At 46.3% G+C, this 26440-nt stretch overlaps 1 protein-coding gene across 1 annotated transcript in view; it reads right to left on the minus strand.

Annotated features, from left to right (window-relative positions):
- Positions 1-26440, minus strand: part of LOC147747979 (guanylyl cyclase C-like) — a 501196-nt gene that overhangs the window by 342851 nt on the left and 131905 nt on the right. The window contains exon 7 of the mRNA XM_086957493.1: positions 1769-1886. Within this exon, the coding sequence (XP_086813619.1) occupies positions 1769-1886 (118 nt within the window). The remainder of the gene's footprint in view (positions 1-1768; positions 1887-26440) is intronic.

Genomic DNA, 26440 nt, shown 5'->3' on the forward strand with positions numbered 1-26440 from the left:
GCTGGTTCCTTCTTTTCTGGGTTGAAGAGGCTGGAGCAGAAGGCAGCCCATCACAATCATATGGAGATTCTGTTCTCCTGAGACACACTTCAGGTTCTGTGGTGGTAAGCCTCGATGCCCACAATGCTCACAAACACACATCTCTACATATAGGTTAGGGGATTAGCAGAATCTTTAGCCAGTTTATGAAGCAGGCAGATCTCAGGCCCAAAGGGCTCCGAACTCAACACAGGCAGTTCTCACCATCCGGGTGGCATGTTCTCAAAGATGTCAGTCATCTGACACTGCAAGCAAAATCAGGGCTATCTCATACCATTTCCTTATCAGCATAGGTGACTGCGAGGCCTATCCAGGCTGAGTCTCATTTAGTCAAGCTACCAGCAGAGTCACTACTCTCATTAGTGATCAGGTCACTCTATCTGTAGAGTGTGAGTGAGAGAAAGAGAGGGAGAGAGAGGGTGAGCCTGTGTTAATAAGGAATAATGACTCGCACAAAACTTGGGGAAGCTAAGAAACATGACCGTACTCGTGTCTGTGCCAGTTAAATCCCTGATGCCTGCCAAGAGTCAACTCCCTGCACAAGGGATACACAGTGCCAGCACCACTGGGAGAGGAGCAAGGACTCCCAGCCTCCCCGAGGCCACCGTCATCGTTGCCGCACCCGGAGGCGCATAAATTGAATCTGCGGCTGGGCAAAGCCCGGAGGAGGCTGGGCTGGGACCCCCCTCTTTGTTTGCATGCTCTTTATTTTTCCTCCCTGATCAGGACTGCGTCACTGAGCCTGAAATTACTGCCCCAGGATTCCAGAGCCTGTCGAATCTTTCGGGTGGAACAGGGCTGGCTTATCTTAGGTAAGAGTGATCTATTCTTCTGCTTTCCTTACACTTACGTCCTGCAACTTGGGGGTTTTTGTGCTGTTCCCTTTGGACTGGTTGGCTTGATTCCTTCATCTCCTTTACCCTCAACCCATCCCAGAACTTTTGCTTGTCCTCGTGCGGATTGTGAAGATTTCAACGTCCTCGCTGTCCTCATTAAGAAACTTTGTCTGTGGAGGGCGAGTGCTGGGCTGATTCGGTCAATTTTCAAGTGACTAAGCATTGGCAAATGTAGGGGGGTGTCTGGACCAACAATTGAAGAGCCCCTGAACATGGCCAGTACCATGAACTCTTTCTTGTAGCAGCAGCTGTCGGGGTTCTGGACAAGGAGATCAAATTGGTTGTCAGAAGTTTTTCTCGCTCAACTTCCCACCCTCCCCTACTGGTTTCCTCTGCTGCCCCATGATTTGCCTCTCAAACTCAGCTACAGTCCCTTCAAGTATGCTTGGCAGACATGTCTTAAGACCAGGCTGGGGGTATAGTTCCCCTATCACCAGTTGTTGCCATACGGATCAGTGCCTTTAGGTCAAGCCCTCGTGTGATGTCCTGCACGTCTAACCTGGGATTCTATTGGAATTCTATAACACATATTAGCAAGCCCATTATCGCCCTTTTAGCCGCAGTTTCCTGCAACTAAAACGGCGCACATTTTAACAAGGTTCTTGCTAATATGCCCCATAGTATTCTAAATATCGTTCGCAAAAATATTGCCCCGTTTGCAATAATAAAACCTCTATAACCAAACCAAAAGCAATATTTAGACCAAGATGTTTATGTGAGACAATATTTTTGTTATTGATGTTGTTAAATGCAATCCACTTAATAGGGGACATTATATCGATTAGAAGGACCGTGAAAATATGGAGCGACGGTGGAACGTATTGCCTACTTACCATTAATGTATGTTCTGCGGTAAGTTCTAGAGAACTATAGTTCAATTTTGGTGGCCTTGTCAGGACCAGCACGTGCTGCATGGAGTTGTAAGAGGTCTTGTTCTTGAAGTAGTCCTCGCTGGAGAAGGAAGAAAATAGGAGAATTAGGAAACTGGATACGGCCTGATTCGTCACAAGATTAAAACACCCCATTCATTTATTTATACAGAATACCGCTGCAGAGCAGAGTAAAACTTAAATGACTACCTCATCACATAGCCACAGATTTACAAGCCAAGCACACTTCAGGCCACAAATGTAAGTAAAATCCACATTTCATCGTATTGTAGGTATACTGCACTATTTCTAAACACACCGATTTGTATCTAACATATTGAAAACTGGCTAGCGCCTATTGCTTTAAAATGTTTTTACAAAGACTGTAGGTTAATGGGTTTCGCTGAAATTTGTATTTTCTGGGGTGTGACATAGGCTTTCTTTTATACATCTGTCTGGGAGCTAGCAAGGTCTGACCGAACTTCCCCAAGTCTGTGCATACATTGAACCAAGTCCTGTCTCTGGGAGAGAGGACAGAGCAATAACAAATGTGTAGAGCGTGTAATCCACAGGAATTTACACAATTGTCAGCTGTGTAAGGGACACAGTAATGAGATTTGTGCGTGGTCATGGTGCCTAGAAAATGGTGCGAAATACATGGTTTTCGGCACTCGGGGACATATTTATCCAAATGTAACACAGTACAGCTCAGCAAGTCAGCATGCTGCACTGTGTTAAAGTGTAAGGGCAGGAATGCACTGTATATATCACAATACGGCAAATTCCTGCCTTTTACCAGTGCTGGTGCACAATGTGCAGCCTACCGCCAACGCAGGCACCATTGCACCATGGCACAGGGTGGACCCTTTCCTGCATAAAAACAATCCCCAGAAGCTTCTTCATCTTTCTATGTGTGCTGCTGAATGCAGCACACTAGAAAGAGGAAATAAGAAGTAGAAATGAAGGTATTTCTCCTTGCTACGCCTCCTCTGGGAAGGCGTAGTATTTAGGAGCATTCTCAGGTCTACTAGTAATGGTAAATCTCGGAAAGCGCCAATATTTATCGGTTTTGCATGGGAACACTCAAGCAGCACCCATGGAACATGTCCCTGGGGTGGGGGGGAGAGTAACGCAACGCGGCGATTTGCACTGTGTTGCATTATTCTGGCTTTTGCACTACGCAACATGGTACAAAGTGATGCAACCCGTGTTAAATATGGACCTCAGTTTCTAGGAATGCCAGAATCATGTTAATTCACTACGAATATATTGCATAGATCTTCCCCAGCAGCGGATGCACAAGATAAAGTTTACACGGATATATGGCCATACTGTACTACTGAAGTGGACACAGTTTGTATATATGTGATTGTCCAACTGCATTGGTGGGAGGTAGTTGGGTGATTAAATGAACTGACAGGATGGAATATATAGGTGACATCCCAGGTGTGTCTAATGGATGATATACACCTGTCATATGGCGTGTACTTGCTCCAGTAAAACTGTGCGTTTGGACTGGTGCAAGACTGATTCTGAACACCCTTTAGGATATGCAGGCCTATACTCCTGCTAGCTCAAATTGCACCCTCTGCAACCCTAACCCTACAGAGTAACAAATGTGTGTGCAACCTCAGAACACGACACCCCTGACCTATCAAGGAAACTGTGGTAACAGATCTAGAACCCTTTTGCTCAGCCACTTATACATACCCAAAGAGATACACAAGAAATACACAACATGCAGTCTCGTTATTTATTGAAGCATTGTAATTCTTGAGTAAAATACGTGCACTGCAATGATTAATAGAAGGAAACAGAATAATGTTATTAGCATTACAAGCATTGTGAAAAAGATGAACAATTCAACCATTTTGCAGATTACAGAAAACGATATGCTTGCGTGCAAGAACTGTAATATAGTGTATTCCTACCTAATGTATTCTACCCTATCGTGTCTAAGGTGAGTGGATGTGCCAAATCTGTGTCGGGTGGTTTTACTCCCCTTTATCTTTGAGCAAGTATGAGCAAGCTGTCCATCTTGGTGTAGAGTAGGACAACATCCCTCGCATGAGTTGACAGGAATCAGCTGACCTGGAATTCCAGCATAGAACCGACCTCTCAGTGCCAGGGAAATGCTCCTCTGAATAATCAAACACTTACAGTCAGATTCATCATCCAAAATTGCGATCGCAATAGCTGCCAATTAGCTATTGCGATCGCAATCCAAAGAAAAGCAATTCATGATTGAATAAAGGACAAAATTGCGAAATCACAAATAAAATTTTGCGAAATCGCAAAATAATTTGCAGAATCCAGGAGGAACCCCTATAGCGAATCGGAAATAGCGAGAATCCATGGATTCGGCAAAATATTTTGTGAACTCGCTAAATAATCGCTAACGCAATTCATTAAAAATCACAAATTGCGAAAAATAAGAAAATCGCTATTAGTGACGCGCAATTTAAGGAGAACCCAAACCAGGTAGAAATTGAAATGAAAAAAAAAAAAACTAGCCACAGGTGCAGGCCTGACCAAACACACTTAAGGAGACACAGTAGGAGCATGAGGACTCTCACAATGCCAGGACTCTACATGGTGGTCAGGCGGCGAAGACTCCAGGCTGCAGCAAGGAACAGACGTAGAATCCAGGAGCGAATATTCTGCCAGCGGATCACCCTTCTCGGCCAAACTGCGGAGCAAATCTACTCCCAAGTACCGACTGAATGGGGCAACGATCACTAAGCTGATCCATGACCTAGACCCCCTGATGCAGCACCCAACAAGGAGGACCAATGCCGTGCCCACACATGTCCAGGATTTGTGCAGCCTGCACCTCCTGGCCTCTGGAAGCTTCCAGGGGGTAGTTGCCGTTGCAGGGGGATCTCCCAGAGCACCATGTCCCGCTGCCTAAGGAGTTTCCTGGAGGCAATGCTGACCCGGCTACACCATTACATCACATTCCCGACCACCCAACAGGACTTGAATCAAACCAAGCTTCAGTTTTACAACATTGCGCAATTCCCACATGTAATAGGATGCATTGACTCTACCCACATCCACATCTGCCCACCTGCACAAACAGAACACATGTACCGGAACCGCAAGTCCTACTACTCCCTGAATATCCAGATGGTGTGCAACGCTAAGACAATCATCACGGACATAGTGGCACAATACCCGGGGAGCACACATGACTGGCCAGGGGAGACTTTGGCGAAGGACACCTACTAGGTATGTACACATGCCACCAAATCCTACATGGTGACCATGTAACTGCGCATAACAGGCACTCACCCTCTGCTCCTTTCATTCAGGTGACAGCGCCTACGGTTTCCGTGAGTACCTCCTCACCCCATACCTCAACCCTGCCACACCACAGCAACGGCGTTACAATGCTGCACACTTACGCACCAGAAATTGTATTGAGAGGACATTTGGCCTTCTGAAGAGCCGATTCCGAATACTTCACAAGACTGGTGGGGCCCTCAAATATGAGCCTGAGGTCTGCTGCCGCAGCGCTGTTGTTGGCAGTGCCACTGGCGTGGGTGTCACACGGTGCGGTTGTTGCGCGCCTGTTGGTGCTGAGGTGGCCCGGTCCACAGGGGCAGGTGGTGGTAGTACTGATGGTGCTGCTGTTTGCCCTGATGGTCCTGGTTGAGGTGCAGGATAGACGTCTCCCTCGGTGTCCTCAGGATTGTTATCTATGTTCAGGGCCTCACTATCAGTGCTGGGTTCTTCAGCGCCACCTGTGATGTAAAGTGGACGTTGAATAATGACATGTATCTTGTACATGTAAGGTTGCTACATGCATGCAGGCTAACATTCCCTGACTGGCTATAGGATTGACTTTCACTGGACCGGTCTGGCTGTATGGGGGATGATGGAAATTGTGGTCAGACTACATGTCCCACAATGCAATAGGGCTTTTCTGGTGTGCATGGACTGCATGAATGGGGTTTCTAATGGGTAGCTCTGGGGTCATGGCCATTGTTAGGGGACAGGGTCGCAGTCGCATGGCACTTACCTTTGGATTCTTGGGTGGGTCGGGAGGAGTCCAGCCGGGTCACCCCCACACATGCCTCGGGATTCAGGGTGTCCTCCATGAGGTCCTCCAGTGGGGTGTTGGGTGGTACTGTGGGCTCTCCTCCACCTGTTGCAACACGCTCCCACAGCCTCTCTGCAATCCTCTCCTTGGCACGCCCTCTGAGGTCGTACCACCTCTTCTTTAAATCATCTATGGAGCGCTGGGTCACTCCCACGGAATTTACTTTGGCGCGGATGCACAGCCAAATCCTTCTTTTGTCCGCCTCAGGCACCCTCCTTGAGTCCTTCCCAAAGAGCCGGTCGTGGTCTTTGCTCACTCCCTCAATGAGGTATTCCAATTCTTGCTCAGAAAAATTTATTTTTCGTTTCCTTCCTGAGGAACTGTCCCCTGCTGCTTCCAGGGACATTTTCTGCAGTGGGGTGTCTCCTGATTTTGAGCTGGAGGTGGTCTGGAGTGGAGCTCTGAACAGTGCTGCTTCCACTTCAGGCTCAGTATGCAGAATGAGGGTGTGAACTGCCTGATTCCTGGTTGGGATATTATCAATGTGCTCGAAATGCGACTTCCCATTTTTGCGATCTCGCAATTAGTGAGATGTCAATTTGCGATTTCGGTAATTGCGAGATCGCAATTTCAACACGGAAAACGGCTGATTCTGCGATTTTTCTGCGATTTTGGGGAAATCGCAATCGGCAATTGCAGCCGATTGCGATTTGCTTTTTTTACTCGCTGTTCATCATGAATCCCATTCTGCGATTTCTAAATTGCGATTTGGTATTTCTCGCAATTTAGAAATCGCTGATTTTGGGTTTGATGAATCTGGGGGTTGATGTCATATATATATTAACATCCTCCATGATCTCAAGCCGAAGCTCTAGTTAGGTTGCAATTGTTTATTCTATTATGATAGCTTAGTCACCAAGCAGCCAAAAGCAAATAACAACATCTTGCGTGCTGAACTTAGCCCTTGTACAGATTGTTCCAGCTGGTCTGCTATAGTGCCTAATAGTTTTGTAAGCAAACTGAGTTGGAGGAATATTATCCTGTATATGTATATGCATGCAAATTAATGTGTGTCGAATGTTATCGTTTTAATGGGGAAAGAGAGGGCCATTTAAGAACGTGAGCATGCAAAGATGGCATTTTTTAACCAGGCCTAATACCTCCACCTGACACCTACTTCTTGGATGAACGACTAATTATAATGCTAAACCCACATAAAAGCATTAAAAAACTCCTAAAACTATAAAAAGGTCCAATACAAGTTTTGAGAATAAAAGCATACATAAAGCCATATTTAGAATGTCTAAAAGCATTTTTTTTTTAAATACATTAAAAGTCGGTGCATGAGGAGGAGCTTCGCGTGCATCCAAGAAGGCCGCGTGAGCACAGGGCTCCCGAGACCCCCGTAGCCCACCGAATATATCCTGCCACTAATCCTGTCTACTGTGGAGTACTTCTTGCAGTGGAACCGAAGGAGTGTCGAATACTGAAAATCGCATCCCGAACGGACCCCGGAAACCAGAGTTAGAGGGTGGGAGAGTTTGCGACCTGTTTCTCTCTGATTCCCCACACTTGGGTTGGCATAGTGCCCGTGGCGTAGTTCGACAACAACGGCGCTGGGTACAGAAAGTGGCCGGTCTGGTCTTGCAGCCCCATTTGGTTTCACTTTCGATTTCGACTGGAACGCTTGGTGTTCTTGCCTGGGTGCATTTCTGTGATCGGACACCCCAGTCGGGGTCAGTGTGCCATGCAGTGTGGGCATTTTTCTAGTGTGGAGGCCTAAAGACTTGAAAACTAGGCTTTTGGCTGCGTATCGTGCAGATGTGGCTGCCGCGATTGGGTCTCTCTGCCGCTTGATGGGCGCTGGGGTACCACGGATGGCTGACCAACTATCCTAAAGGTTCGGAAGACAAGGAGACTCGATACTGTTCATCAACGACGAGTCCCAAGTGTCACCTCCCCGAATAGTACGACGAATAAGGATTGTCTCGACATGGCGACCAAGCCGGAGGGGGACAAACAGAAATCGAAGGCCACTAGAGGGGGAAGATACACCCAATCAAACAACATGGACAGATACGCGCAAACTAAGGGGTCGCCTAGTGGACCGGGAAGGTCACAAGAAGGAGTAAAAGACACCTCTGCCCTGGAAGTTGAGCCAACATTGCAAGTCGTGATGGCCGCCATTGACGGGATCAAGTCCTCTCTTGGACAGAAGATGGAGACTCTTGCTCAAAAATTGGACACTGTGTCCATTGAGGTTAACTTGATTCGGGCAGACCTCTCGAAAACTAGTGAGAACGTGAAGTCTTTGGACATTAAAATGGCTAGTCTCACGGATGAATTCACAGAATTACAGTCTGAAGTTCGGAATCTGAGGGCCTCTAATGAACTTGTTGTTCGTCGACCGGAGGATTTCGAAGGGCGGGCCCAGAGGAATAACGTACTTATCATTGGGGTACCGGAAAAAGCGGAAGGGCAAGCGGCTGACCTCTTTGTTGAGGGTCTAATAATCAACCCCCTTGGACCTAAAGGCCTGATCAATATCTTTACCGTCGAGCGGACACACAGAATTCCTGGAGGGAGGCCGCGTGTCGGTGCCCTGGCCCGACCTTTGATACCAAGAATATTTAATTTCAGAGACAAAGACGTAATCCTCCAGGCGTCTAGATAAGAGGGCCCCTTGAAGTATGACAACTCGTCCATCAGTTTCTTTCCACACTTTAGGCAGGCAGTCCAGAAGCAGAGACTGAGTTTTATGGGGGTGAAAAGAAGGCTTCGTGATATGGGACTTAAATACACCATGCTCTACCCGGCTACGCTGAGAATCGAACATGAAGAGAGAGTTTATTTCTTTGATAAGCCGGAGATCGCTGCAGACTGGTTAGACACTTTAACTGCCCAACGAGAGCCCCAGAGACAGAGTGGAGAGGAAGAAAGGGGCTTGCAGGAGCAAGAATGAGTACTGTTGTTCTGGTAGCTGGGGAAAACTAGGGAACGTTCTATTGCTGTAATGTTGTAATGTTCTGGATCAAAGGTTTAACGCAGTACATATGGGGGGGTCAACTGGCTATCGGTGGGTCTCTTTCCTCCTCAGACTTACTTTTTGTAGTTTAGTCTAGATGTGGGGGCAACAGGCACACTGCAAGTTGGGGAGGCTCTATAGTCGTAAGCAGGGGTGCAGGGAGGGGGGTGGTGTAATGGGATGTTTGAGGGGTGGTGTGGGGGAAATGTTCATTGGTTGTGTTTTGTTCATGTTTTTGCAAGGCATTGTATTTAAAGATTGCTTCTATAGGGTGCGGGACTCGGAGGAGGATTGGGTCTTCTTTCTGTTTCATGATGGGGGTAGGGGATTGAGGGTATTGAGCTGGAATGTGAATGGGTTGGGGGATAAAATCAAGCGCAGTGTGGTTTTAAAATTCCTCAAAAGACATTCCCCCTATGTGGTCCTACTTCAGGAAACTCACTTGGTAGGGAATGTATGTAAGGTGATGAATAGGAAAGGCTCATGCTGGTTTCACTTCCGGGTCCCGAGGAGTTGGGATCCTTCTCAAGAATTCTCTCCCGTTAGTAGTGGAATCTGTTGTTACAGACGAGAGGGGACGATATGTTGCTGTTTCAGGATGTTGGGAGGGACACACTCTCTCCCTGGTTTCAATTTATGTCCCTCCGGGCCTGCAGACTATGACTTTTATTGAGTTGGGGAAGATTGTGTTGGACCTCCCTGAATGGATTATTGATCTTGGGTGGTGATTTCAACGCTGTAGTCTCTGGCATTCTAGACAGGTATCCGTCACGGGATGTGAGGAGGGCCCATAGATGGCTGCCAGATTTTATTGAGGTACTGGGTCTGGCTGATAGCTGGAGATTATTTCATTCTAGTCAGCAGCAGTATACCTTCCACTCTGGCGTTCATGGTAGTCTCTCTCGGATAGACTATGTTCTGGTGCCTGCAGCCCAGGCGTCGTATATTGCTGAAGTAAAGCATCTTGCAAGAGGTATTTCGGATCACTCGCCGCACTGGCTTAGATTTGAACTGGCTCCTGGTTCTGGTGGTAGAGTAGCCCCCATAAATCCCTGGTACCTGCGTAATCGTAAGATTCGCAATGATTTGTTGAAAGCGTTGGAGCTTTATTTCCAGAAAAACGAGGGTTCCGTTTCCTCGTCGATCTCGTTGTGGGAGGCTTTTAAGACTGTGCTCAGGGGTCAGGCTCTATCCCTGATCACAGGAGTCAAAAAGCAGAAAGAGTAGGATGTAGTGAGAGTAGAGGCCGAAATAGCTAACATGGAAATGGAACTGGAACAGGAGGTGACCCGCGCTAGATTGCATGTCTTACAACTCAAGCAGCTTGAGTACAGGACACTGGTTACGGGCAGTGCTAGAGCCCTGAGTCGAGAACAACAGGGACGTCTCTATGGAGTTGGTGACAAGGCAGTAAATTGATTGCCTGGTTGGATAAGAAAGATAGAGCTCATCGGGTGGTTCCAGAGGTTGAGACGAATTGTGAGACATGTATAACTGACCCACAGGGGATAGTGGACTGTTTCGCTGATTATTTTTGTGCTATGTACACTTCCGTCTCAGAGAGACCGGAGGAAGATTCGTGCATACTATTGAGGGATATTAAGCTTCCTTGTCTGACTAAGGATGATCGTGAACTCATGAATGGTAAGCTTACAGCAGATGAGGTAGCCTTGGCAGTGTGTTCCCTGAATTCAGGCAAAGCGATGGGTCCCAATGGTCTCTCTATTGAGTTGTACAAACTTCGACCAGACAAGATTGCCCCCTATTTGAGAGATATGTTCATGGAATCTGGAGATTGTGGAATACTCCCCCAGGATCAGAGACTGGCATCGATAGTGGTGATACATAAGGAGGGGAAGCCTAGAAATAGATGCGCTTCGTATAGGCCTATCTTATTGTTGAATTCAGAACCCAAGATATTAGCTAAAATATTACCCAATAGATTGATCAAAGTCATTAGTGAGCTTGTACATCCCGACCAGTCGGGATTCATTCCGCATAGAAATACGGCTTTGAACCTGAGGCGGTTGCATGGGGTTCTTGCGAGGGCGTATACCTTGCGAGAGCCAGCAATAATATCGTCGCTTGACGCGACAATGGCTTTTGACATGGTGGAATGGCCATATCTGTGGGCTGTTCTGGCTAAATTTGGTTTTGGTCCGGAGTTCATTAGCTGGGTGCATCTATTATATACTGAGCCTCTTGCGCAGGTTGTTGCTAACGGTCGTATCTCGGCGCCACTTTCTCCCCTTATGTTTTTGTTGGCCCTCGAACCTCTCGCGGCCTGGCTTCGTTGGGAGCCTTCGATCAAGGGTATTCGTTGATCTCCGCAGTTTGAAGACCGGATTTCTTTATATGCAGACAACATATTACTCTATCTGTCTTCTCCTAGGAAGTCCCTTACTGTGCTCTGTGATGTTTTGGTCTCCTATGGTAGAAATTCTGGATTGATAATAAATTGGGTGAAATCCTATCTGTACGTTTTATGTGGTGACGTTCCCATTCTACCTCAGAATTGTCCCATTCAAATTGCAAAGGAAGGGTTCAAGTATCTTGGGGTTTATATCTCCATGGATCCCACAGTTCGGTATGAGAAAAACCTTCTCCCTCCATTGGCTCGGCTAAAAAGTGTTGTGGCGGGCTGGAAGAAACTTCCGCTCTCGATGATAGGATGGGCGGCCCTTTTTAAAATGATGTCTCTCCCCCCTTTTCTTTATGCCCTTCAAAATACTCTAGATGTGGTACCGGCTAGCTATTTTTGAGAAGTAGAGGGTCTGCAGCGTACTTTTCTGTGGGATGGTAGACCACGTATAGCATTAGCTAAGCTGACGCTCCCTTGGTACGACGGAGGGATTGCCCTCCCTGATATTAAGAGATATTATTGGGCATCGCAGTTGGGGGCTATTAACCATGGTACATACGGGTCCGAATCGGATCCCAGTTATGCCATGGATAGATGGACACTTCCTGGCAGTAGTTATAGCAGAGCGCTGTACACTAGATCAGCAGAGAAAAGTCTGACAGGACCGACCAGGGTGGCAGTACGTATATGGAATGATGCTACTAGTTCGCTCGGTTGTAAGGATCGTTTGACATTGGCGACCCGCTCTGTGGATCTGATAGATTTGGCAGGCTATGGAATACGAAGGGTTTTGATAAATGGGACCTGATAGGGATTACTACTGTGGGTGATCTCTGGGCGAAGGGAAAGGTCAAATCATTTGCTGAATTACAAACTGAATACGAATTGAGTGGGACGGAGTACTTTCGGTATGCGCAGGTTCGTGATGCAATGAGATCGCTATTCCCCGAAGGGGAAGAGATACCGGAGGCAACCACTTTGGAAGATCGCATACTAGATGGACATCTGCCTGATAGCACCATTTCTCTTGTTTATAAGACCCTGATTAATCACAGAGCTGATCTTTTAGTAGAACTAAGGGATAAGTGGACCCGAGACGGCCTTGAAATTGATGACGAGGACTGGCAATCGGCAATTTCCTCCCCGAAGGAGGTTGCGATTCCGGCACGGCTGAGACTGGTCCAGCTGAACATACTACACAGGGTTTATGTCATGGGTCCACGTCTGATTAGAATGGGTTTAACGGAGGAAGGTCTGTGTCAGCGGGGATGTGGCCCAATTGGGGACGTTTCTCCATATCATATGGGAATGTCGGTATATGGTAGATTACTGGGGCACCGTCCATGATGTTATGCAGGAAGTGACGGGTGTGGCTCTCTTGCCGGAAGCTAGGAGATGTTTGCTGAATATTTGGGAGCCTACTGACCTGAACATTGCATAGACCCAATGGGTCACTTTGGGGGCCATGATTGCTAAGCGAAACATAGCACAGCAGTGGGGATCTCAAAGGCCGCCAGCTATAGAAGGGTGGATAGAAACTATGGATTGGTGCATGTTCCGTGAAAAAACTGTGTACCTTACTAGGGGCTGCCCTCGAAAATGGAACAATATTTGGGGCTCTTGGAATCAGTACAGGGGAAATATCTGTGTACCACCTGCAAATGTAGTCTTTGATGTCCCGCTTTCCCCATGACCCTCAGATGTGAATACTTATGGTGCATGTACCCCGTCCCCCCACTCCCCCACTTGTCAATACTTATTGTGTCGCATGTTGACATTGTGATCGGCCCTCTTCTGTACTATGCACTGATGTGTTTATTGATGCCTTGTTTTAATAAAAAGAAATATATTTAAAAAAAAGTCGGTGCATAAAACTGCCAGATTGTTTATGTGTTCCATGAAGTAGATGAAACATTGCTGCTCTCAGCAACCGCTGATGAGGATCACAGAGGCACCCAAAGCACCAGGTCTATAGAGCAAAGATGTTCCAGTCCATCCACCTCAGCATCCGCCAAGAAAGGAACAGCCACTGCTGATTCTACCGTTCAAGAGCCAGGCTCCACATCAACAGGAACTGAAGCATTTTTAGGAGGGCTCATAATATGCATTCAGGAGCAATGGCGAGCACATGGGACAACAGAACAAGTGAGCTTTTAACGGGCCCACCAGTAGGGCAATGTCCGGGGGTTGAACCAATTGTGATCCCAAGCATATATCCAGGGCACACTCAAAAGTGCACAGCAGACAGCGGAAAACAGGCTGCACACAGTGTAGCCAGCTAGGCCGAAAAGACAGGTACCAATGGTCATTCAGTTCCTGAAGTAAGGGTGAACCAAAGCACTGTATCATGTGTTCATGACACAAGAGCACATGTGGTAGTGCTATCCCAATTTCGCCCGAAGAATGTCTGGAAGGTGCCAACCAACGTGAAACCAATTGATTTAAAAAAGTGCACAACTCCCACCATATTAGACATGTTAAAAATGCAGTGCACTAGCTCCCAAAAATGGTATGGGAAGTTAGCGCAGATTAGCGACTAGATCTCAGAAGAGGACCTTGCAACTTGAAGATCAAATGTCACCTTTGCAGATATTAGGGTGACATCTTTCTGGAATAGTAGGGCTTTCAGTCTGCTGAAAGCATCAAAGTACACATTTGTAAGCTTTAACGAAGGCCAAAGCATCGCATCACTAACTGTGCGGGTAGGTGGAAAGAGTACTTGTGTACATCATCTCACAACCGCGTAGATCGTTACCAGACAGGCAACACCTGGTCTCATCCCACAGCTGCCTTGATCATTCAGCATCAAGTAACATCCATTTGAGAGTAGTCTGAAAGCTGGATCGATCACAGCAGCCGGGGAACCTTTCAAGTAGCATGACAAGTTTGCCTTAGATGCATTACATGTGCCATGAAGCAAAACCTCCCTGCAAACTATGGAATGTCCTAAAGTGCTCTCGTAGTCAGTTTTACTAGGAAAAAGCTCAGTCTCCCTATTCCGACATCAGAACTTGAAAAGTAAAATCCATTACTTATGTAAATCCCCCTCTCCTAGCACTTCATATCTGCTCACTTGACGGTGTTGTAAGCAGTATTGGAAATGAAATGTTGAAATGGGCAGAGAAATATATTTGTGGATTATCCAATCCGCGGAAGGTGTTTCAGCAACAGTGAATGGTAGTTTTCTAGCTTTTCTATGTGTAACATGGCATAGGTTGCTTCTTTCTTTGCCACAACTGTTTATATGTGAAAAACAAGCTACAGGCATTAAGGTTCCACCATAAAATGCAAACAGCTCGAAGTTTCTGCAGCCTTCAACTCAGTAACATTATAGCTCTAATCTGTAATTGCCCATGTAGTACAGAAGACATGTAACTCTGCATGATGGCAATTGCAGACAACACTATGTTACCCAGAGAGTACATTCAGGTAAATAGAGTAGTCATACCATTATCTACTATTGCAAGAGCCCTTTCTAAATTTGCCCTGTCAATTTTGCACAATCTGTCAACAGCTTCCTCCTGCAAAATTATCCACACTTCATTGTATATTGCATACAGAAAACTCTTTTGACGTGGTCTTGGAGGACCTAGTAAAAAGTCCCGTAATCCCATGTCATCAGAAAGAAGGATCAAGCATTGTTTCACCAGAGATAACGTTGAGGTAGTTAGCCAGTCAAGGCACTGTAAACTGCCACCCCTGAGTATTTTGTCTGCATATATCTTAGGTCGGGCCAACTGATCTTAAACCCATTGGTCTCACACAGAAAACGAGCCTGCCAACCGTTAGTAGCTAATGGCCACACTAACCATTCCCTCTGATTAGTGTCTGAAGAATTTTTATGAGCCATTATGAAGCATAATGCCTGTTTCCTCCATGTAATTTGGGAGTCACTGCTAGTTCGCAAACCGGGGGCTAGACATCCAGCACCTGCTTTTAAATAAGTTAATATACCCACCTGTTTATATCCCCCCATGAAGCGTATAAAGAACCAGTCAAATTAATGTTGTCCCAGACAAAATGTACTATTAATTAAGAAATACTGTCTAATACCATGAACATACACCAAGCCATCTGTTCATGGGTTTTGAAAATGTGATACTATATTTTATGTATTAAGACGGCACTGTTAAACCATCTCATCACTGTAACTACCATAGTCAGGGAGGAAGTATTGTTGGGGTTTGTTTCAATGTTTCTGACTATTCTACTGTTATAAGGACATGAAACAATGACTCTGTATCAAAATACTAAAGTGGAAATGTTTTTGATTAAGATTAAAGGACAGGCCATAGGTAGCACCCACAATGGCATGGTAATGTGAAAAACAACAGCTTTGGCAAAGCCAAAAGGTTTCGCCTGTGAGGTTTATTGGCTTTGTAAATTTATTTATAGCCACGCCTGCTGTGCAATGTCTGAAAACTAGTTTAAAAAAGCACTGTGGCTCTGTAGCGCTCCCCATGACAGCGTGTTTTTTCAACATTCACCCATGTTGCACAGCAGCTGCTTTACAATATGGCAGGTTTTGTAAAGCGATATGAAGCAGCCAGCATTGACCGTGTCATAGCTCTTTTATTTCCTTTGCTTTCCTTTCCTTTGCTTTCAGTCATGTTGCACAATGTGCAACATGACTAAAAAAAACATGGCAAAGCCTATAGCTTGTGAATAGTCAAGACATATTGTCGTTGTCAATCATTGTTTTATTAGTTAACCTTGCTATGAGAATTAACTTAGCTTCTACCCACAGGAAGAAGTCATCAAGGGACAATGTCCATGTTAACATAGCACAGCAGGAGCATTGTGAACAAAGTCCATTTTCCCTGGCATCTGTGCCCACCAGGCACGGGGTACTGAATCCCAAAGGGTCAGCGTGGACACTGCCACCTGCCCCAGCTGGCTGCCCACGAGGCTGGCACTGCTGGTTGTCAGCATGCAAACTGGCACTGAATTTCTCCCCGCTGGCTCCTGTGGACTGGATGTGCTATGGCGGTGTGCACCCCGGTCCCACCAAACACAGGCTTGGGGAGCAGGTACAGCGAACCACCTTGAGGGTGGGAGGTGGCAGTAATCCCCCGTCCTGATTTCTGTCTTGTCCTTGGAGATGGGGTTTCCAGAACGTAACTACTGCATTATGGGTCCAGGGGATGAGGCCCTGGACGCTGGTCCCATGTGCACCTCTCCTCAAATCATTCAACAATAAGGATGTGATGATCCCTGTAGGCTTGACTCCTCTTGGGGTATTTGTGGAGTTAGTGTCAGAGTGCTATGCACCCATTTTCTTTCATGTCTGTTTGTCAATGGGCACAACCTTCAACAGAAACATCTGTGGCCCTAGAATGCTGATTTTCATCACCCTTGGCTTGTTTTGAATCTGGCGGCAACCTAGTCACCAGGAGCATCTTCAGGCCTCCTGGCCACTAAGAAGTACTTTTCATGGGGAGCTGGAGTTTCTGGCTCACTGAGTCAGACCTGGGCTATGCCTGGCTCCTAGTGCTCTTCTCCTGCTGGTGGTAATATCTTACACAGCCCCTCCACAACCAATCAGCAAAACACCCTGCCAGCCACACTCCCCTGGTCCCTGAGTCTCCTGGGTTTGTGAAGGGCACCAGTGTGTAAGTGATTTCCAGTGCCAATCCACAGAGGTCCTAGGGGAACTACAGTGCCACTGGCCATGGAGAGAACCATCCTAGTCCTGGGAGTCATCTGGATTGAAAGCCCCAAACTCCATCCTTGCAGAGCATCAGGTGGCTTCTCCTTCCAATTGGGCATCCTTTTACTGTCATCGCTCGCAGGTCCAGGATCTTCTCAGCTGTCTCTCCTTTGTGCAAGAGTTTTTAAGCAGGGGTGGAAGGTTTTAGGGGCCGGGCACCACTAGCCAATTCTAGGATGCTACATCACCCCTCCACCTCTGTCCCAGCCCTTCTGTACAGCATTCTGGGACAATCCAAAATGGTGACTTCCAGTTATCACGGGTAAGAGTTCCTCTAAGAACCTCAATTCCACCCAAGCTGACACATCTTCCTGCTCCCTTCCCATCTAAACTTTAACTGCACAGAGATCTTACCTTCCTCCTTTGTTCCTGTGGGCATGGGCTGTTAAAGCCTGCATGCAGTGTGACAAGCTAATTACCAGATGCAGATTTCCTCCCCACCACTTTCCTTTCCCAAGCACTGTTATTTGCCATATTGTGTGGGGGATACCTTCGATCCCTCTACTAGGGAGCAGAGCGATTAACTTGGCCCAGAATAGGGGACAAAGGCCTGAATCTGATTATGAGTGGATCCAGGGAAATATAACAAATCTTGAAGTGCCACGTGGTGAGGATTTGGGCTACAGGGGAATGTAAAGTCAAACTTGGGGTGCATTTTCATACCCAGATTGTTACCTAGCTGATTCCTGTAGGTCTAAGTGGAGCGAAACTGAACTTCAGGGCAGATTTCACAGAAAATGTGTACCCAGTGTAAATAGTGTACCTACCACAGATTTCCCAGCAACCACTACAGACGTGCACAATGAACACCCACTCACATTATGGGCCTACCTCCGATCAGTGTAAATCCCTGAAGAGCCTCTTCTATGGCAAGTTACTTGTACGCAGATTATGGGCTACATATGATGGTAATCTCACATGCGCAGCCTGCACACGTGCGCACACACATGTTCACGAGTAACCAGTAACACTGAGCAACCGGCGACATGTCTTTTACCTTAGCTGCGTAGCAGCATCTTTATCTTAGAAAGTGGACACTGGTGGTTAGAACACTTAGTCCAAATACTGTGAACTTAGCATGAGTGAGACTCTGATAGTGAGACTCGCTCACAGTTAAAGTCTAAAAGACGGATGCTCAATTGTATAAAAATCCCTAAGGACTCAATGTGCTGAATCCATTTGCTACACCAGCAATTCCTTTTGAAATGTTTGGCTTGCTTGTTTGAAAGTATTTATATTTGCCAAGGCAAATTGAAAGCACTTGTGTGTATCACTTTCTCTATATTTAGTTAAAGGGTGTGCCCTCGACCCCCACTGAACTTCTTTACATTGCTAGCAGTTTTTATTATTTTATAGAATCAATGTATTATGCATGTCATTCTGAAGGGCCAACAAAACATGTGGGAGAAGGTCAGCATTCAAATTTTTGAAAAGCATTGGTCTGATAGGATATGAGGAAACGTGTGGTTTCAACGTGAGTTCCAGGAAATGTCAAGTGAAAGCAGATGTGAACCTGACGAGTGTATGTAAAAGATCACGAGGAAAAGATATCAATTGGGCTACATAGAATTGAATGAACCAATCTAAAAACAAAAGTTTCCGTACTGGTTTTTATTTAAAGAATCAAGAATTATAAATGGGCTCACTACTAAGTACTAAGAATGGAGGTTGATTGTAGCACCATACAGATTTCATAATAATATATTTTGAAAGGAGAAATATATTGTTGATGCTTTCCTCAGTGAAAGAGAATCGAATAACAGAAAGACTATATCAAAATTTCTAAAGTGGTCTCCTATGCAGATGACACACAGTTAGTGGTCACATTATTGGACAACTCTGCACAGGACGCTCTCAAATTTAAAGATACTTTAACAGCTATTGCGGACTGGATGTCATCTAACTGTCTTCAATTGAAGCCCAGCAAATGTGAGCTCTTGGTGGTTGGAAAAAAAAACATCTATGGAGTGAACACTGGTGGCCGCCCACCCTGGGTGTTTGGGTTGACTCTGCATTGACCTTTCATTGACCTTTCAGGCTCAAACCAAGGCGGCAGCTGGAGTCTGCTTCAGCCTCTTGCGTGGTCTTAAACCTCTATTAGGCTTTTTCGATGATAACACCCGTCAGGTTATTATCCAGGCCACTGTACTATCCAGGCTTGATTATGCCAGCTCTGTGTACCTAGGGGCTTACAGAGTTCAGATACATCACCGACAAAGGGCACAAAACGCTGCCATCCGGATGCTCTACGGCCTGTCGAGAACCTGCTCTATTTCTAACTTCGTTAGCAGACTATACTGGCTTCCAGTAGAGAAACGTATCAACTGCAAAGCCCTCTGTATCTGCCACAGAATTCTGAATGCCCAATCCCCCAATATCTTAGCTGCTCTTCTCAAACCCTACACACCCACCCGCCAGTTCCTCGGGTAAAGAGAGCAAGAGCAGGAAGGCGCTCTTTTCTCCTTCTTGCCCCAAAACCTTGGAATTACCTCCCTGTGAGCATCAGAAGCATTAAAAATCATGTGTCATTCCGAAAAGTGATCAAAACATGCTACTTTCCCAAGTAATCTGCTTCCCTTTCATTTACCTTTTATGCCCCGCTGTTTGATTGAATTCAGCGCTGGGACACACCTATGCTGGGGCAGCCATGCGCTTTATAAAATCAATAACATAACAAATGAGGATTAAAACTTAACCAAAGCTGCGAAAAATTAAGGAGAATCAATTTAAATATAGAGATTGTTTTGTGTTCTTAATATCATTGTTTGTCCTGAAGAAGGTGGAGTGATTAGTAAATACCACTGAAACGCTTCATCGAAAATTTTTTAGTTGCTAAGAAATATGGATTTAATGTTATATTGTATGATCAAGTTTTCCTTTTTTTGGTTTAAAAAAAGAATTATTGATGTATTTTAATATTGTGCTATAGATGAAGAGTTAGAAGGGGAGACCACCTTTACAACACAGTCATTACATCGCACTACCTTTACAACCCAGTCATTAAATCGCAACATCCTTTACATCGCATGTCATTACAATGCAGCCATTACATCGCATGTCACTACAGCGCATGTCATTACAATGAATGTCACTACTACGCAGACATTACATCGTAAATCATTACAGCGCATACCATTACATCGCATAGTACCCTTACACAATCCAATACTTTCCCTACTGTTGCACTCACTAGAGTTAGAATAGTAATTTTTACCCCTACACTATCCAACACTTACCCTACTGTTGCACTGTCGAACACTTACCCTACTGTTGAACTCACTGGAGTTAGAATAGTAATTATTACCCCTACATTATCCAACACTTTCCTTTGAATGCGATGTAATGGTATGTTTTGTAATGGTATGTGTTGTAATGGTATGTGTTGTAATGGTATAATGCGATGTAATGCAATGTGTTGTAAAGGTAGTTTCTAAAAATGCGATGTGAAAGAATGCGTTGTAAAGGATGTTGCGATGTAAAAACTGCATTGTAAAGGCATGCGTTGTAAATGTATGCGTTTGAATGTCATACATTCATTAGAAGTGTATTAAATTGAAAAGTGATATCCTTGAGAAAAAATATACTCTAGAGAATTTTGATATATGACGAAACAAAAAAGTATTTTATGACTTTGTCTCTTATATGTTACAACATGAAAAATTCTTTTAAAGTGAAAAAATATAAATACATTTTGCTGTTTACATGAATACAGGTTTCAGTGTTTAGTGTTGAATTTTTGAAAAACAGTGAGGGATATAGATTTTCCCTCTCGATTGATATTTAGCCTGAATGATAGTTAAAAGTTGATGTATGCTGGTGGAGAAAAGGGAGCTTTTTTTCATTAGTGTTTCCATGCAACTCCCATGGTTTTTGATGCATTCCCAGATTTACAAGAACTTGTAAACCTCAGAATGTGCACAAATCTTACACCTTTCCAGGGTAGGCATAACTAGTAGAAATCTCTCCATTTGTCTTCGTTTCTTCCTCTATGTGTGCTGCAAAGAAAGGGGAATATACCTCCCAGGATTGTTTTTGTGGAGAAAGGTGCTCTTTCCTGTACAAAACCAATCCAGGTTACAAGACAGGCACCCCAAGTGTGCCTGCATTGGAGCTAGGCAGCCAAAAGGGTGCCAGCACAGGGGAATAGACTGCAATGTGCTGTATTGCCTTAAATACAACGCATTTCTGCCCTTTCCCTGTCACGCAGTGCAGCGCAGCATAGTGACTTGCAGCACTGCTCTGCGTGACTTCCTCAGAAATTAGCCTCTTTCTCTTTAACCCTCATCAACTGCAGTGGTGTAACACATAATATGACAAAGAGTTTCTGAGACTCCCGTACCTCACAGATATTCATAGGCCTTAAGCTGAATGGGGGCCCCAGTGCCGCAGAGTCTGCAAGGCCCTGCGTTTTGCCCATGATAAACTCTCTAGCCTCTGTACTGTTCCCTACATATGTGCATGAATTGTCTTTCTTTAGTTTGTAGTTATGAAGGCTACATTGCCATACATTGTAAGCGTTCAGGTGCACACAAGAACAATGAGATATTGGCAAAATGTACAAACCTTTTGCATTGGGTTTGCGTAATGTTTTTTTATTAAATTAACTTTGTCTATGGTGCTGCTTTGTGTTACTCTGCGTCAAAGGGATATTACATCGGTGGTACATGGACATATCCATGCTACCATCCATGCTTTTTGATTCGAAACCCTATCTACTAGCAACAGCAGACAACGTTTTTGCATCAATATAATAACGCCACTTTGAAGCTGCCATTAAATGGAGAAATACATTTCTTTTTCCTCTCTTTTCTGACTTTGCATGTCTGCTGCACTGTATGGTGCAAATGTGTATGGGTGGCGCTCAGCAGCCTGAATGTACACCGGTGCTAGGAGGAGGAAAGTGCCATATCTCCAAAGATATGGCACTCTCCTAATCCCCCCCTTCACAAAGCACAGCACAGTAACTTTGGGTGCTGCAATGAGTTGAGACACAGAGTCGTAAATCTCGGCCTTTGTGTCGAGGTGAAAAGGAGCGCAAATGAAGCTTTATAGCCATACATCGGCTACATGCGGCATTTTTCACATAGGCTAGGCATCGAAGCAGTATGGAAACTTGTGAAGGGCGTTTCAATGCAGGATTATTGGCTCGGCCTCAACGGTACAAAAACTAAAATCCTGCTCCTGGTTGTCTGACCCAGCGCAATCCGCCTGCAAGAACACAACCGAACCGAACACCCTGCAATGCATCCTCCTCAACGTCCGATCCCTCCACAAAAACGCCACCGAAATCTGGGACCTCCTCGACAGCACTACCCCGGACGTAGCATTCTTTACCGAAACCTGGACCAACACCACTTCGGGACTGGACATCGCCATTGCCATTCCCCAAGGATACAAGATCACCAGGAAGGACCGCCCCATCCGCCCTGCAGGAGGAATCGCCATCGTCCACAAATCCACCCTCCTCCTGAGCACACTTCCTGATGAGCCCACAGACCTGATGGAACACCTTCACTTCAAGATACTGGCCTGCTCTGCCTCCGTGGAACCCTCATCTACCGCCCCCCTGGACCCCACAGACTTTTCGCCAACTCCATCACGGACATCATCTCCCCCCATGCCATGTCCACCAACTACACCCTACTGGGAGACCTCAACTTCCACCTCGACAACCAACTGGACCCCAGCACCGCATCCCTCCTGGACAACCTCCACAACATTGGACTCCACCAGATTGTGACCGAACCCACACACTCAGCAGGACACACCCTCGACCCCCTCTTCATAACAGGAAACTCCATCACCTTCAGCCACACCATCGAATTCCCATGGACTGACCATCAATGCATCCACTTCACCATCAGAACACCCACTATGCACAGACACCAGCACCTGTTCCCACGAAAAAACTGGACAAGAATCACCGAAGACCAGCTAATCTCATCACTCAGCAACTCCACCCCAACCATCGTGGTAAACCACAACAACAACACAGCAGCCTGAACCCTGCACAGATGGATCTCCGACAGCGCCAACACCATAGCCTACCATAGCCCCCTCAAGAAAAACAATGGCACCCACGCCAAGAAAGCTAGATGGTTCACCACCAAACTTCGAGAGTCCAGACACACTTGCCGCTGCCTCGAATAGGCCCGGAGGAACACCAAATCCACAGAAGCCCACAACAATTTCAGAGGGAGCTGCCTCCAATGCCCACCACCAACTCATCAGAAAAACGAGGAAAAAAGCGATTGAAGACTGAATCTCCACTCATGCACACAACAGCAAATAACTCTTCAACATCATCAAGTAGTTCGCCCAACCCACCAGCGAGTCCACCAACATCCCTCCCTCACAAGACCTCTGTGACAAACTCAGCACCTTTTTCCACCACAAAATCAAGAGCATCTACGACAACTTCAACGAAGACAACCAACACACTGAACCCTCACCAATCACCCCCGACACCTTGAACCCAGCGATCGACAACTGGGCAGCCCTCACCACCGAAGACACACTGAAGATGATGAAGTCAATCCATTCCGGGGCCCCCAAGGACCCCTGCCCCACCACATTTTCAACAGAGCTGCCAACACCATCTCACCCATGCTCTGTCACACCATCAACCGCTCCCTGGCAATCGCCTCGTTCCCTGACGACTGGAAACACGCTGAGATCAACCCCCTCCTGAAGAAACCCTCGGCAGACCCCACTGACCTCAAAACCTACAGACCCATCTCCCTGCTCCCGTTCGCAGTGAAAGTCATTGAGAAAGCCATCAACAGCCAACTTGCCACATTCGTCGAAGAGCACAACATCCCAATCCGGCTTCAGAAAAAAACACAGTATGGAAACCGCCCTCCTTGCCGCAACAGACGACATCCTTACCTTACTGGATAAAGGAGAAACAGCAGCCCTCATCCTCCTTGACCTCTCAGCGGCGTTCGACACAGTCTCTCACCGCACCCTAATATGCAGACTCCACGACGCAGGGATCCAAGACAAGGCCCTCGACTGGATCCGCTCCTTCCTCTCCGGCAGAGCGCAGCGGGTCAGACTCACCCCTTTCAGACCCGACACCTACCACCTACAGAGTCTCCCAGGGGTCCTCCCTCAGCCCAACGCTCTTCAACGTCTACATGGCTCTGCTCGCCCCCATTGTCAGAACCTACGAACTCAACATTGTGTCATACGCACTCGACACCCAACTCATCCTCTCCCTATCCAACGGACCCAACACCGCCAGACACAACTTTCGAGAAGGCATGGCAGCCGTCGCCAAATGGATGAAAAACAGTTTCCTACAACTAAACACAAACAAAACGGAAGTACTCATCATGTGCCCAAACCCAGATGCCTGGAACGACACCTGGTGGCCCCCCGCCCTCGGAAGCCCACCCACCCTTACGGATCACGCATGCAACCTGGGAATCATCCTGGACTCAGAGCTCAAAATGGACCGCCAGATCAACTCCGTCTCGTCCTCCTACTTCCACACCCTCCGCCTCCTATGTAAGACCTTCAAATGGATCCCCCTCGAACACAGAAAGACCTTCACTCACGCCCCGGTCACCAGCAGGCTCGACTACGGCAATGCACTCTATGCCGGAATAAACAAAAATCTCACCCGCAAGCTACAAAACATCCAAAATGCCGCCGCAAGACTGGTCCTCAACCTGCAAAGCCACTGCCACATCTCCCAGCACCTGCGCACACTCCACTGGCTTCCCATCGAAGCTAGAGTCACCTTCAAGATGCTAACCCACGCTCACAAGGCCCTCCACGACACCAGACCAGCATACCTGAACAGCCAACTCAAACTCCAAGCACCCCAAAGGACCCTACGATCAGCCCAGCTCTCCTATGCCGTGGTCCCCCACACCAGAAAGACCAGATCGAGAGGCCGCTCCTTCTCCTTTTGCGCAGCCAGTGCCTGGATTTACCTCCCGCTCCACCTCAGACAGATAACACTTCAAAACCTGGCTCTTCGACAGAACCCCTCCTTGATGGAGTGGAACCTGCGAACACCCACACACCCCCAGCGCCTTGAGACCCTTACAGGTGAGTAGTGGCGCCTAACAAACATCTGACTTGATTTGGTTTTCAGTTCTGCCATCTTCCTGTTACCTCGGCCTAACATACTGGGCACACTGCTTCAACTCACCCATCTCTTGTGTATCAGGCATACAACTTAAGAGTTAATGTATGAAATAAAATGTATAAGGCAAGCTATCACCCAAACAGGGCATCTTGTCATTGGGGGCTTGACCACCAGAAGAAGAGTGAGAGATGAAGTACTTATCCTGAAATAGCCAGGTTTTCTGAAAACGGACCTCTTTTTGAGGTGGCGTAAAACAGCGGGCAGGGATTTACAGATTCCAGCACTGAGAAAATTAAAGGAGCGTCCTCCCACTCGCTCATGTCTGGTTTTGGGAATGTGTAGCAGATAGGAGTTGGTGGACCTTAGAGCTCTGGGAAGAATATAGGGGTTCCTCCGGCATCCTAGGTATTGAGGTCTGATTTTGTTTAAGATGTGAAAGACCATACAGCCTGACTGGGCACCTATGTAGATTGGTAGTTGGATATTGAATGCCATGATGGTGCGTTCAGAGCAAGGCATGCGACTATATTTTCGATTCTTTGCGAGCATTGCATACTGTAGTTCATGAACCCAAATATAGGGAGTTTGGTTAGTCTAATCCTGAAGTCACTAATGCATGAACAATGGCCTTCCTGGAAAAATCGGAGAAAAGAGGAAGATATTTTTCAGCATTCTCAAGATGGCAAAACAGGATCTTGCCATAAAGGCAATTTGGCCCTGCAATGAGGATTGGAGTCTAACCAAACCCTAGGATTCTGGTGCTGTCAGAAGGGGCAGGCTCAATTCAGTTGGCCACCATTCATTCGACCAAACGGGCATTCTTTTTCAAAACCGTAAGATCTCAATTTTACCACAGTTGCATTTTAGATAATTTCTGTTCATTGATTTGGCTACCTCTGACAGACAAGATTAAAAGGTGGTGCACGTGATGGTTCAATTATCTACAATGGATATAATCAACTGTGTATCATCCACATAAGAAATTCTTTTAAATCCAGAGGATTTGACCAAACATTCCCTCATTCAAAGTCTTGGGCATTGAAGTGGGGAAGACAGACCGACTGAAACCTCTGTGCCAGAAAGTAGGCAGGTCAATTCAAGGATAGGCTACATTCACTAATGTCGTTGAGACTTTACAGTAACATAAACTGCAAGACTTTGACGATGCAGTCAACAGGTCTAACAGTTGCTAACATACCATGATCCAAAAGGGCTCTCACATATTCCATGACTGCCAGAAGGACAGTTTCTGTACAGTAGGTGGGTCTGAGGCCCGACTGAGTGGAACCGAAGAATATTTTTGGTTTCAAGATGGTGCTTGGTTTGCTTTTTCTACAGTTTTGGCAGGTAGCTGTAGTAATGAGATACGATGGTCATTTTTCTAGGTTAAATA

The sequence above is a fragment of the Lissotriton vulgaris genome, chromosome 1_1 (genome assembly GCF_964263255.1).
Source record: "Lissotriton vulgaris chromosome 1_1, aLisVul1.2, whole genome shotgun sequence".
Lineage (NCBI taxonomy): Eukaryota > Metazoa > Chordata > Amphibia > Caudata > Salamandridae > Lissotriton > Lissotriton vulgaris.